General features: G+C 46.7%; 1 protein-coding gene across 1 annotated transcript; it reads left to right on the forward strand.

The window, feature by feature from the left end:
- Window positions 1-11,829: 11,829 nt before the first annotated feature.
- LOC117855019 (protein NRT1/ PTR FAMILY 5.10) lies at window positions 11,830-13,956 on the forward strand. Its single transcript, XM_034737295.2, has 4 exons — window positions 11,830-12,106; window positions 12,172-12,389; window positions 12,480-12,955; window positions 13,040-13,956. The coding sequence occupies exons 1-4, from the start codon at window positions 12,010-12,012 to the stop codon at window positions 13,812-13,814; spliced, it is 1,566 nt and encodes a 521-aa protein (XP_034593186.1). The 5' UTR covers window positions 11,830-12,009; the 3' UTR covers window positions 13,815-13,956.
- The last annotated feature ends 754 nt before the right edge of the window (window positions 13,957-14,710 follow it).

Raw genomic sequence — 14,710 nt, forward strand, 5'->3', positions numbered from 1 at the left:
CAGTTCGCTTGGGCCAATGCCAATGCTGATGGACTAGATCCTCAAGGCTATGGACCCATGCAGCAATGGGGAGAAGAAGAACCAGAAGACGGAGAAGAAGAAGAGGATCCTGAAGAAATGGAAGGAAACTCTGGAATTAGCACCTCTGATACTTCCCGCACTTGGAGCGACTTCGGGCCGGAGTCCGGGAGTGAAAATTCAGTCAATCAAGTCCCACCTGTTGCTCCCCCAGGGCAAACATTGATGACCGTAGATCAAGACATCCTGCAGGAAGCAATGGCTCGCCTGGGACTAAATGCCGAGGAACTAGGCATTTTCCCTTATGATGGTTAAAGTGAACTTGGTCTGAAAAGTGTTGTAATATATTTTTGTAAGATATGCGTGTTGGACAAGTGGTACGGAGGGTTTTTGTAAAAAAGTAACTCCAGGGCATGTATTAAAAATAAGTATGTGTATAAGTATGGTTTGTGTGTGAGCATGCTGTGATGTGTGACATAGTAGTGTGCAGAAAGTTGTTGATAAAATGCACCTTAGATATTAATATCCTGTTTACTCTGGGCAGCATGACGGATCCCAAAGGACCACGAGCTTCAGGTTCTGGAGGTCAGGAAGAAAATTTACCAAGAGCACCCACGCTGGCTGACGCCATAGCCAGTCTTATGAATTCCGGGGCAGAACAGGCCCGATTACTCCAGATGATAGTACAGAACACTGGTAATGGTGGACGTAGGCGAGATCCGGAACAGGGTGTGTCCTACACCCAATTTCTAGAGACCCGACCCCCAGTATTCTTAAAGGCCGAACATCCACTTGAAGCTAATGAATGGCTTCAAGCCATGGAACAAAAGTTTCGAGTAATCCCCCAATGTACTACCACTCAGAAGGCCGAATTTGCAGGGCTCCAGCTTCAAGGCCCCACAGCAACTTGGTGGACCAGCCATCTGGCCAGGCAGCCAGTGGGTAGAGAAGTCACGTGGGAAGATTTTAAGGAAGCCTTCCGGACGCAGTTTGTGCCGGGAGGTATCATGAGAATGAAATTGGAACAGTTCTTAGGGCTCCAACAAGGAAATCGCAGTATTCTGGAATATACCAGTGAGTTCGACCACCTAGCCCAATATGCACCAGAGCATGTCAACACTGAATCTAGAAAGAGGGATTGCTATCTTCGAGGGCTCAATGCAAGAATGCAGGAAAAGTTGTCCACCTGCACTTTCGCTGATTATAGCTCTGCGGTAAGTATGGCCATTACCGCGGAAGAAAAGATGAGAATTTTGGACGAAACCTTGAAGAAAGAAGAAGCATTGAAAAGGAAGAATGTTCCTTCTGGAAACTTTGGGAATGCTCCACAGAGAATGAGGGTGGTATATCGAGGTCCTCCCCGACCCATGTATCGCCCTTCATTTCAGCAACAGCCTTTCCAGTCTTGGAACGCTAGAGCTTCCAGTGCTGCCCCTCGTCCTGGAATTGCACCACCTCTCGGGTTTCGTAACCCTACTCCTTCAGGAACTCCACAGGTTTGTTTCAACTGTGGGAGGCCAGGACACTTCGCCCGGGACTGTCGTTTTCCCAAAGTTGGGGGAAACGCAAACTTAAGGGTTCAGACCTCGGGCCAAGGCACTGGACAAAAGTTTGTCCGTCGCAAGTTCGTCAACACCAAGACGGGACAAACTCACTATATGAATGTAGAAGAAATTCCAGAAGGAGAACCTATCCTGGAAGGTATGTATCTTGTTAATAATTATCCTGCTATGGTTTTATTTGATTCAGGCGCATCGCATACTTTTATAAGTAAAAGGTTTGTTACACAACATCAACTAGAGGTCCATACATTAAATGTCAAGTATGCTATTCAAGCTACTGGAGCCACACAGAATACAAATCATGTAGCTCGCAATGTGATTGTAAACCTAGAAGGAAATAAGGTGGGAGCTTACCCTTTAATTCTGGAAGATCAAGGAATAGATCTTATTTTGGGAGTAAATTGGATGAAAGAACATAAAGTTCAAATTAATATGGTTACTCGGGTCGTTAGCATGAAAGATGATCAAGGCCACTCTTTTGAGCTCCAATTACCTGCTCATCCTTGTTTGGACCAGATGGTCAAAAAGACTAGAGCAGTGACTCTAGAATCTATTCCTGTGGTTAATGAGTTTATAGATGTATTTCCAAAAGATTTGCCTGGACTACCGCCTGATAGAGCGGTAGAATTCACTATTGAGTTAGAACCAGGCACAGCTCCTATCTCTAGAAGGCCATATCGAATGCCACCTAAAGAGCTAGCAGAGTTAAAAACACAACTCCAAGAACTGTTAGATAAGGGTTTCGTCCGACCTAGCACTTCACCATGGGGCTGCCCAGCTTTATTTGTTAAAAAGAAGGATGGCACATTAAGGCTATGTGTGGATTACCGTCCTTTGAATGCGGTGACCATCAAAAACAAGTATCCGTTGCCACGGATCGACTTGTTGTTCGACCAATTGTCCGGAGCTAAGGTCTTTTCAAAAATCGACCTTCGGTCAGGGTACCATCAGATTAAGATAAAACCCGAAGACATACCAAAAACAGCCTTTTCAACCCGATATGGACTATATGAGTATTTGGTTATGTCTTTTGGACTGACAAATGCCCCAGCGCATTTTATGTATCTCATGAACTCAGTATTTATACCAGAACTAGATAAATTTGTGGTCGTCTTTATAGACGATATCCTTGTCTTTTCTAAGAATGAGGAGGAACATGCACAACACTTGCGCATTATTCTAAATAGACTCCGGGAACACCAGTTGTATGCCAAGTTCAGTAAGTGTGAATTTTGGTTAAAGAAAGTTCCATTCCTTGGGCATATACTGTCCGAAAAAGGAATCGAAGTAGATCCCGGAAAGGTCAAGGATATACTGGATTGGAAATCACCAACCTCTGTTCATGAAGTAAGAAGTTTCTTGGGAATGGCTGGCTATTACTGTAGATTCATTCCCAATTTCTCAAAGGTTTCTAAACCAATCACAGAGTTATTAAAGAAGGACATAAAATTTGAATAGAAGCCTGAGTGTGAAGAATCATTCCAAGTCTTAAAGAAATTGCTGACTACAGCCCCAGTGCTAGCTCAACCTGACATAGAGAAACCCTTTGATGTATACTGTGATGCCTCAGGAACAGGCATCGGGTGTGTTCTGATGCAAGAAGGTAGGGTTATTGCTTATGCTTCTCGTCAATTGAAGCGTCACGAAGAGCATTACCCTACCCATGATTTAGAACTTGCTGCCGTAGTGCATGCATTAAAGATATGGCGACACTATCTTTTAGGTAGTGAATGTCGTATCTTTACTGACCACAAAAGCTTGAAGTATATTTTTACTCAAATGGATTTGAACATGAGGCAAAGACGATGGCTGGAACTGATCAAGGACTATAAACTAGAAATTCATTATCATCCTGGTAAGGCTAATGTGGTGGCCGACGCCTTGAGCAGAAAGGCCCAATGTCACTGCACTACTGTCCAGTTTAACCTGAAGACCCTGTGCGAAGAAATGGAAGAATTAAGTTTGGAAATCGTAAAACAAGGCACACTTCAGAATATTATGGTTCAAGATACCCTAAAGGAAAGAATTATAACAGCCCAAAAAGAAGATCCATGGATTAAGATACTTTATCAGCAAAAATCCGAGGGGAAGATTCCCGAATTTAATCAAGAAGAGGATGGAGGGTTGTACTTCAAGAACAGGATAGTGGTTCCTAAAGATGAGGACCTAAGAAAATTAATCTTAGAAGAAGCACATCTGTCCAAGTTCTCCATTCATCCCGGAACCAATAAAATGTACCAAGACTTAAAGCAAAAATTTTGGTGGGCCAAGATGAAACCTGAAATTGCAAGATATATAGCTGAATGTGATACTTGCCGAAGAGTTAAGCCCATACTACAAAAGTCGGCAGGTTTATTACAACCTTCAGAAATCCCTGTCTGGAAATGGGAAGATATTTCTATGGATTTCATAATTGGATTGCCTACCACTTCAAAAGGGTATGATTCCATCTGGGTTATTGTCGACCGCCTCACTAAGTCAGCTCACTTCATTCCAGTCAAGACTACTTATCCGGTGTCGACATATGCCAAGCTCTATATAGCCCGGATTGTATCCTTGCACGGAGTGCCAAAGACCATTATCTCCTATCGAGGTTCCCAGTTTGTTTCCAGATTCTGGGAACGATTGCAAAAAGACATGGGTACTACTCTCATTAGAAGTTCTGCCTATCATCCTCAAACTGGAGGACAGACAGAAAGGGTCAATCAAATTTTGGAAGATATGTTGAGAGCATGTGTCCTTACCTTCTCTAAGCTATGGGATGAATGTTTACCCCTAGCCGAGTTCTCCTATAATAATAGCTATCAAGCTAGCATTAAGATGGCACCTTTCGAAGCCTTGTATGGTCGAAGATGCCGAACTCCTCTAAATTGGTCGGGAGTAGGAGAAAGGACACATTTGGGATCGGACTTGGTTATGGAAACCGAGAAAAAGGTCCAGAAGATTCGCAAGCATTTAGAAGTAGCCCAGTCCCGGCAAAAGAGTTATTCAGACAGAAGAAGACGATCCTTGGAATTTCATGCCGGAGATTTTGTGTACTTAAAGGTATCTCCAATGAAAGGCGTACAGCGCTTTGGAATAAAGAGTAAGTTAGCCCCAAGGTATATTGGTCCCTATGAAATTCTGGAACGAAAAGGTCCAGTGGCATATAAGCTGTCATTGCCAGACCAACTTGCTTCTATTCATGACGTATTTCATGTATCCCAGCTTAAGAAGTGCTTAAGAGTTCCAGAAGAAATTTTAGAAGATCCAGAAATTGAGCTCGAACCCGATCTAACATATGAAGAAAGACCCATTAAAATCCTGGATCAAAAGACACGAGATACCTGCACTCGGAGTATCACGTTTTATAAAGTATAATGGAAAAACCATACTCCGGATGAAGCTACTTGGGAACAAGCTGAAGACCTAGAGTCTAAATATCCGGAATTATTTGAAACCATCGGGAACAGATGAACAAAAGCCACCACCCCACTATCCTTGTACAGAAAAAGGAAGAATGATTGACCTGACGCAGTTTTCTTTCCATTCTCAAAACCGAGAATTTAACCCCGGGAATCTCGGGACGAGATTCTGTTAAGGGGGAGAGGCTGTAACGGTTGCCAAGCTAGTCATGTAAGTGACTTTGGAAAATTAAAAGCAAATTAAAAAGAAAATAAAAAGAAATGGGCCGAAAATCAAATTCGGGTCAAATTTGGCCGAAATTTGAATTTCAAATTCAAAATTCAGAAAAATTTGTCAAAAATATGGAATACAAGTGTAAGAGTGTTTGGAACTGAAGGATCAAAAATTCGGAATTCAAACAGTGCTAAAGATCTCAGAAGAATCAAAGGAAGAAAAAAGAAAAACCGAAGTTACTGTTCCCCGTATGAAAATAGGCTTTCAGAAAAACAGCCTCAGAGTCCATTTTAGAAATTGATTTCTGGAGAATTTTTCAAATAAGTGCACCAGGACAACTACACTATATTGAAGTATGAACCTTGGACTACAATATTCAAGTGTTGCTGGCCAGGAACAGTAAAGGGAAGGAATTCAAATTCAAGCCCAAAGTCAGCACATTGTCACAGTTAACTGACACTCTGAAAATAAGCTAAGTCTGAAAATCGACAGCATAGGGTTAACATTGAGTATGAATTCAGATCAAGAAGGGTAGGTGTTCTTGGGCAAAATGGAAACTTGGGAGATCATAGAACACGTTTGAGAAGAAGTTGGACTGGGAGAACAGGATTTGGGTCATTGAATCGGTTCACCAAGTAAGATCAACACCACTATCGGTGACTGACGAACTGAATGTCAATTTCAGTGAATTTCAAAGGAACCCGAGAAACAAATCCAAATTCAATAATATTTGATGATTATCTCGAGTCAGAGCCAAAACAAAAGATGACGGGTTTGAGTTTATCTTCAACTTCTGTTAAGGCGCTTGGAGGCCGTCGGATTGGAGATCGACCACAATTCGGCTCTGAAGATCACGGGCGTTAGAGGAGCGGTGACAGAGCACCAAGACGTGTCGCCGCCGCCGTCGTCGGTTGTCCGCCAGCGCGTCTAGCTAGGCCACCTCCTCACCACGCAAGCCTACGGGTAGGCCACGGTGTCGCCCATGCGCGCGGTGAAACACTTGAATATCTACCGCTCCCGCGCCGCCGTTTCACCGCTGTCATTTTTACCGCCGCCAGCGCTCCTCTGTCAAAGCACTGCCGCCGAGCAAAATTCCACCGCCACGTCTCACCTCCCGTCGATTCCTCTCGCCCACTCCTCCACAGACACCCCAACTACACCCCAGACCAGTTGTTGTCTAACATCCATGCCGGAGTAACCATGCTCGCCGCCGCTTCTGTCCGCCGCCGTCGCGCCGCCCGCTCACGGTGAGAACCACCTCGCGCTGCTTCTCTTCTTTCTTGAGTAGTTGTAGTCGAGTCCTTAGGGTCCTAGGATGGTGTAGGGGTAGATGTTTGAGTAGGTTTTGCCGTCGTCGTGAGTAGCCACGGCCGGCCGAGGGAATCGCCGCCCGTCGCCGTGGAGGGGATGGCTCCGGCCATCTCCCGAGGAACTGTTGCCGCGCGCGGGGTCGTATAAGTGTAGAAGTGGTGTCTCGACCTAGTCCCGCCACCGGGAGGGCGCCGGCCGGCGAGCTGCGCCGCCCCCTGTCACGGGCGCATTTTGGCGGGAGGAGGAAGAAGAGTCTGGGCGCTTGGGCCCGCGCGTCAGTGGAGAGAAGGGGAGGGGGAGCAGAAGCAGGCCGGCCGGGCGCGGGCGGTTGCTGGGCCGTGGCCTTGAGGCCGAGTGACGCGCGCGCGGTCGACCGTAAAAGAAAAGGGGCCGAAGGCCCAGTGAAGCAGGCCGCGTTCGCGTAAGAAAAGAGGAAAAAGAAAGAAGGCCGTTGGGCCGGTGTTGGGCCACAGAAGAAGAAGGAAAAAGAAAATTTGGCCCGCGGGGCCCGTCGGGGGGAGGAATAGGGCCGACGGGTAGAAATGTATAGGAAAAGTAGGGTCCGCGCCGTGGGGCCCAGTGCGCGTGAGAGAGGGTAGAGAAGGGCTGGGTGAGAAAAGTATTTTCGGGCGATTTCGGGAAAAATTAGATTTCCTTTTAGTGAAATAATTCATTTAAATCCATTTTACACCATTTAAATCACAGAAATTTATAGAAGTGTCCAAAATTAGTGAAACCAATTTTGTTAGGCTTGTTTTATTTTTCTTTATGCATTAAAATTTTTACACCCTAGAAAAATATAAAAATTTCGGGTTTTTATTTAATGCCTTCCTTTTAAGGTAATTAAATAAATACTTAATAATTATAAAATGTATAAAATATGAATAACACTTTCTTAATCACAAATTATTCTTAACTCATAAGAAATTAGATTTTCAAGTTAGAAAATAATTATAACTTTTTCTAAAGATAAAAGAAAAAGCTATAAGGAGGGTTAAATAAGAAAAATGAAATTGTAGATTAATCTTTTTGGATTTTTGTGTGTTGACTTGCAACTTTATCATGATAAGTTGTATAGTCCTTGTTGGCTTGCAACTTTATCATGAAGGAAAGTTGTATAGTCTGTTATTCAAAAATGTTGCATTCTAACCCCTGCATGTATTATGCCATAGATCCTGAAGCACCAGAAGGAGATTATTGGGAATTTTCAGAAGGACCTTCGGAGTCCGAAGAAGTTTTTGAATTAGTTCCCTGTGAAGTCCATCCGTCAGAGACTACTAATCTTTTTAGCGAACAAGGCAAGCCCCGGTGCATTTATACCTATCTATTTTGGAGTCGTTATTTCATGTGACTAGTTATAGGTTATTTGCTTTATGTATGCACTAAGTCTAGGAGTTGCTTGAAACCTATTCTTGTGTATGATCATGCCTTATTTTAAGGACATCTTTGCCACTTTTTCAAACCTTAGAAAATACCCAAATCTAGAATTGCTTACTTGATTACATGCTTGGTTTACCAACCTTAAGGAAAACTTTTAAGTCATGCATGTTGCTTATGGAAGATAACTTGGAAAGTGAAACCGGACAGAAGCTAGAGATATAGTTCTGTCTGATAGCTTAATTTGGTTAAGGCCCGATTCGTTGTCTTAACCTTTGATCAAGTGATAAGCATCTGATCACTTACTGGGTATGGGACCAGTAAAGCCCAGTAGGTTAGTAAACTCTGTGATCAGGAATACTTCGTACCCGCGCTTGACGTGCTGGAGATTGGCAGGGGTGTAGCCTGAAAATCACATGGTGATCGGGCCAGACGTGGGGTCCCATGTGGGGGTGCATCCCTGGGTCCGGGTAGTCGTGTTCCTAATCATTGATTTTTTCTAACCGAGAGGTTGTTAAATACGACCTGGACAGTCGTATAACGCTGGTGATCAGGGTACTCTCCTGCAGGATGTAATTAGATCCGGATCGCCGCAATTCTCGGTTACGAATGCACTTGATCACTGTTGAGCATCGTAGTACTAATTCATGCAATATGTATCCTTCTGTTATCAATTGATGTATGACTTAACAGTTATGGTTGTTTCTACTTTTCGTTATCACTTAGAATGGTTAGGTAATAACTTAACCTAAATAAAATACAAAACTAAGGCATTATTCATAGTAAGCTTTTTCGGCAAAAGGTTATGTTAGCCAAGCACACCCAAAAGCTAGCATGCATTCCAAAGAAAACTATTATATTGGTTAGTCGGGTAAGACTTGCTGAGTACCCCGTACTCAGGGTTTTCCCCTTGTGGCTATCTTTCAGAAGCTCCGCTGGAGGCTACAAAGGAGGAGATCCCGAAGCCCTAGGGTATTGGCCTGAGTCTCACAATACCCTAGAGAAAAGTTCTACTTGCGTATCTTCTCCTGAACTATTATGTTTAAATCTTAGAGCTTGTCTAACACTGCATCACTAAGTTTGTTTCAACCTATGTCCTGTAATAACTCGTACCTTTTATATATGTATGCAAAAATGTAATGTTTGTTGATATTATCCCATCGCGGATATTATCCTGATGTATGGTTATGAGACACGCCGTGGATCCTTCGAGGAGTCCTAGGGACACTCGACGGACTACCGGACTTATGCTGTTTTAGGTGCGTTTCGGATAATTGCCGTTCCAACGACGATTAGGCACGCCTAAACCAGCTTAAGTTGGGCAGTTCCGCCATACTGTGGCGTCCCGCCCCCCCGGGCCGGGCCCACATACATCTGACAGCTCTCTAGGATATCAAGAATTCCCTCACAGACCAACACAAGTCTTTTCTACGCACTTTGTCCTCACTCGTGCGCACCCGGGAAGAACTTCCCGGTCGGTCACCCATCCCGAAATTGCTCCGAGCCAAGCACGCTTAACCCCGGAGTTCTTTGAGGATGAGCTTCCGGAAAAGAAGTTGCAACTTGTTGGTATGAGTATTCTATTTATCCTATTAAGCCTTGGGCCAGGATGTCACATACTCACCCCCTTAGAAGACCGACGCCCTCGTCGGTCAACCCCAAGCCAGGAACGTCCCCTCTTGGCCACGTCCGTGTGTCCAGTGCCAGCGCATGTGCCATGCTGTGTGACCACTCTGGGCCCACACCAGCCATGCACACCATGCCTGCGCAACTGCGACCGCACGCGCCCGTGAAACCGCGAGAGTCGGCTCTGATACCAACTGTGGCGTCCCGCCCCCCGGGCCGGGCCCACATACACCTGGCAGCTCTCTAGGATATCAAGAATTCCCTCACAGACCAATACAAGTCTTTTCTACGCACTTTGTCCTCACTCGTGCGCACCCGGGAAGAACTTCCTGGTCGGTCACCCATCCCGAAATTGCTCCGGGCCAAGCACGCTTAACCCCGGAGTTCTTTGAGGATGAGCTTCCGGAAAAGAAGTTGCAACTTGTTGGTATGAGTATTCTATTTATCCTATTAAGCCTTGGGCCAGGATGTCACAACTTGCTTCTTCCTTCTCAGTCAAATGGTAAACGCAGGAAAAACTTCATACAATGCCTCGCTGCCATCGCTGTTCCCCTCACCCCAGCACCGTCCAACCGCCCTCCACTACCGTTTGGCTGGCGGCGCCCCCGCCCCCGCACCTCACCGCCCCCACGCCCGCCACATTCGTCAGGCCAGCCTACCGCCCGCCGGCCTTCCCTCTTGGGCTGCCGGTAAGCACCCACCCCGAAAACCCCGAACCCCTAACCCCAAAAACCCCTAACCCCGACGCCCTAATCTAGCCAGAATTTGGCTGGAGTCGGAGAAGAAAGGAGAAATGGAGTGAAGATCGGAGAAGAAAAAATTGGGTGAGGAAGAGCTCTATTTCACCCAGGTGAGCTATAGCTTTTCTCATTAAAAAAATTCGGTGAGGAGATTGGATTATGTGATTGTTTGCTTGTCAGGTAAGCGTACTGTATAGTCGCAATGATTTGCTTGTGCCAAACATGTATACACCCTCGTATACACGCGCACGCATTTAGCTCTGTAAATATACTCGCACATACTCTACTGGTACAACTAAATTCGAGAGATTAGGGTGGCAAATCTTAAAATTAACAAAATCGACACAGGCACATCGCCACTTAAAAATAGTGTCATTTAAATGCGGACACCCATAAAGTTGATGACTCGAGCCCAGGTACTCAATATTAGACTGGATCCATTGAGTTCACTCATTGTGAATGAAGCTGTATAAAAGTTTCAAATTAGTTTCCTAAACAACCCTTATCAAAGTATATGAGAGACTGTACAACTGTGATTTGACACAGTATTATGCTCACATCTTCACATAGAGATAATTGGGATATGATAGTTATTTCACTCAATTTTTAAACTTCATGTATATTGAATCAAATGTAGTAGTATGTAAGTCAACCATGTGGATAATAAGTAGGCAACTTACTTGATTTGCATGCACCGTCCATATATTTTCTTTAAGAAAGGAACTTCTTGTATAACCAAAAAACTTTGGTGTTGGATTGAGATCTACTCCCTCCATTCCAAATTGTAGGTCGTTTTAGCTTTTTTAGGTTCATAGATATTATTATGTACCTAGATATAGTGTATGTCTAGGTGCATAATAACATCTATGAACCTAGAAAAATCAAAACGACCTACAATTTAGAACGGAGGGAATAACAACTAGAGGCAAGTGTTCTGCATGCGCCTGTTGGCAAGAAAAACAACGGTCAAATTTTGTTTTTTTATTTTTTTAACTTTTCTAGATCTTTATGCATAAAACACACCTACGGAACAATTATGTAAAATATTTTTAGAAAAATGTAACTTTTCTAAAAAAAGCTATTCAATAAAAATATCCAATTTTTTTTAAAAGTTATCAAACCTAAATAAATGTCAGGATTATGCCGGAAGCCACTTCTAACAGTTAGTAGGGGAGGAGAGACATGGAATGGAGGAAGGGAAATGATCAAATGAGAAAGGAAAAGGGGGGGGGGGGGGGGGGGGGGGGGGGGGGGGCAGCGTACTCTTAAAGGTGCTCCGATAGGATGAAACAAGCGGTCGGTAGCTAAAATTTTCCACTTGAACTCGTCCCAAACTGAGTCATCTTCTTGTTAATCACCGGCCTTTGTTGAGTATAAACCGCCAAGAGGAAGTTAGTGCTGTGTTAAACAAAACAACACGTGGTTGCGTGTCAATTACCACGCGGCAACACCAACGCCAAACAATTAGCAGTAACCAGTATAGATGCCTGATGACAAGGTTAGATGCCAACAAATTTAATGTCGACACTGTCCTATCTACTCGTACGGATTAATATATAACTCGGAGTCACGGTCAAGTAAACAATCTAGGCAGATCGAGGCTGCCGAGCTCGCCACACCAAGACGGGGACGGCCTAATAAACATCTATGACTTGCTTCCTCGCCATTTGGCACGAGTCCACTGAGCTGAGCTGCCGCCGGAGCTATTTTTTCGTTAGCCAGCCACCGACGGCAACACTTCCGGCCGAGGTGCAGCGATGGAGTCGGGCGAGCTTGTACACCGACCCGGCCCGTCCGTCAGCTCCAGACTCGCCGACGGCCGCGGCGGCTGGCGCGCCGCGTGCTTCCTCCTCGGTAATCTTCTGAACACCATTGCTCAGATTGTCACGAAGCTAATTGGTTCGGCCTTACCATTGCAGCGATCTCGTTCTTGGAGCTTGTCGGGTTCTGCGGCGTGCAGAGCAACCTGATCATGTACCTGACCCGCCACCTCGGCATGTCCACGGCGGCCGCCGCCGCCGCCGTGAACGCGTGGACCGGAACCGAGATGGTGCTGCCGCTCGCCGGCGCGGCAGCCGCCGACTCGCGGCTCGGTCGGTATCGGGCGGTCCTGATCGCCGGCGTGCTCTATCTGCTGGTTAGTAACAGGAATTACTTGGGATCACAGCCGTGCTCCTGAATCGCCCCCATGTTTGACACCCCGGTCACCAAACTGCAACCGTGACAGAGCTTGGGAATGCTGACGGTCTCATCCACGCTGCGAGTCCCGGAACCTCACGCGGCGAGCTCGCCGTCCTTCGCGCAGCTGGCCTTCTTCTACGTCGCGCTCTACCAGTTGGCCGCGGCCCGAGGCTTCCACAGGCCGTGCGCGGAGGCCCTCGGTGCCGACCAGTTCGCGCCAAGCGACGGCGAGGACCCCAGCTCCCGCGCGTCCCGGAGCTCCTACTTCAACTGGTTCCACTTCTCCATCTCCTGTGGCTACGGCATCGCGACAACCGGGCTGAGCTACGTCGAGGACAACGTCAGCTGGACCGCCGGGTTCGCCGCGTGCTGGGCCACGATGGTGCTGTACCTCGCCGTCTTCTTGCTTGGCACGCCCACGTACCGTGCGGAGCGACCCGTCGATGGCATCCGGCTTGCCGAGACCGTGAGGACGTGGGCGGCGAGGGTGTTCCGTCGCAAGGACGCCGGCGACACCGAACGGTGAGCACGCGCGGACGTCTGCGTTCTCTTGCCTGTACGTGACCAGAGAGGTCTCGTCGTGACGGAGATTGTTGATCCGTGCAGGCTTCTAACAGGGGAACCTGAGGACGGTAAAGGAAAAGGACTCGTCGTCAAGCTGCTGCCGATATGGGTGACGAGCCTGATCTTCGCAGCCATCGTTGCCCAGGTCTCCACCCTGTTCACCAAGCAGGGCAGCACGCTGGACCGGCGCCTCGGCATGGGCACGGGCCTCGTCGTGCCGCCCGCGGCGCTGCAGTTCTTCCTCAGCGTCACCATGATCGCCACGCTCCCGGTCTACGACCGCCTGTTCGTGCCCCTCGTGAGGCGCATCACGGGGCACCACGCGGGCCTCACGACGCTCCGGCGCATCGGCGCCGGGATGGCCACCGCCGGCGCCGCCATGGTCGTCGCGGCGCTGGTCGAAGCCAGGCGGCTCCGAGTCGCCAGGGAGGCGGGTTTGGTGGACGAGCCGGACGCGGTGTTGCCGATGAGGCTGTGGTGGATGCTGCCTCAGTACGTGCTGATCGGTGTCGCGGTTGTGCTGGCGGAGATAGGGCTCCAGGAGTTCTTCTACGACCAGGTGCCCGACGCCTTCCGCAGCGTCGGGCTCGCGCTGTGCATGAGCATCTTTGGCGTGGGGAACTATGTCAGCGGCATGCTCGTGTTCGCGACCGATTGGGCGACGAGGAGCAAGGGCGAGAGCTGGTTCTCCGATAACCTCAATCGAGCGCACCTCGACTACTTCTACTGGCTCCTGGCGGGGCTCGCGGTTATGGAGGTGGCTGTGTTCTTGCATTTCGCAACCCGATACGTCTATAGCAGCAAAGACGAACTGTGATCTTTGAATTACTGATTTTCCTTCGTTTTTCAGATTTTGCAGCTTTACCTCCCCTTTTCAAATCTAAATTCTTGCTGTGCCCATACTCTGTTAAATTTCTCAAGATTTCGTCAAAATTCAAAATTGCCTTGGCGCCCCTGCATTTTACCGTGCTAGTCATAATTCAAAAGGGAGTTTTCTGCCCTTGCACCATTGCCTTGTTCTACCTTTTCAATGGTTTTGCATATGTGGACCCGTGACATCATGAGTTTAAATTAATTTAAAACTGGGCAAAGTTTTTTCTTTAAGAGTCAACGGGGGTTAAGAAAGCCCACCTGATTCATTTCTTCAAAGCAAGATTACAAGATCAGTCAACGCACCCGGAACGAGTACGGTGATCAGCCCTTATTTTGTTAATTATAAAAGAAATTAAATGGCAATCATCCATATACCTACAATGTATTATATTTGAGGACAAAATTTTGAATGATTGGATGCTTTGTATTACAGGACGGAGGAAGTATCTTACAACAAGTCAACAATCTCTATTATTAGGAATTTTATCTTACATCAATCTCTAATCTAGTTTATATATATGGAAAAAAAATGTAGCATGGCTTCGAAACCTCGTGGTCATGGATCTTTGTCTGCCACGTACCGCGTACAGTTAGACGTGATTTTGACGATCATTATCATTTATACTCCGTATAAACTCCTCCTCTTTTCTTTCGGTCCTTCCTCCTCGCGCCCTGCAGCCGACCTCGTGAGGTCATAGGAGAGGAGTCAAGCTGCCACCTCTGGAGAAGAAAGTTTAGTCCTGATATTTCCCAAATCTATTGTTTTCTCTCTTGATTCGTAAGTTGATAATATTCCATTAGTGTTGAAGTCGTCCGTTAGACCATGCTCGGGTTCCCGGG

The sequence above is a fragment of the Setaria viridis genome, chromosome 5 (assembly GCF_005286985.2).
Source record: "Setaria viridis chromosome 5, Setaria_viridis_v4.0, whole genome shotgun sequence".
In the NCBI taxonomy this organism is placed as follows: domain Eukaryota; kingdom Viridiplantae; phylum Streptophyta; class Magnoliopsida; order Poales; family Poaceae; genus Setaria; species Setaria viridis.

Excerpts from the sequence above, each read along its gene's own strand:
- LOC117855019 (XM_034737295.2), top strand. The coding sequence starts at position 12,010 with ATGGAGTCGGGCGAGCTTGTACACCGACCCGGCCCGTCCGTCAGCTCC. Across the intron at positions 12,107-12,171 it reads CGCCGCGTGCTTCCTCCTCG|CGATCTCGTTCTTGGAGCTT; the intron begins GTAATCTTCTGA and ends TTACCATTGCAG. Across the intron at positions 12,956-13,039 it reads GACGCCGGCGACACCGAACG|GCTTCTAACAGGGGAACCTG; the intron begins GTGAGCACGCGC and ends TGATCCGTGCAG.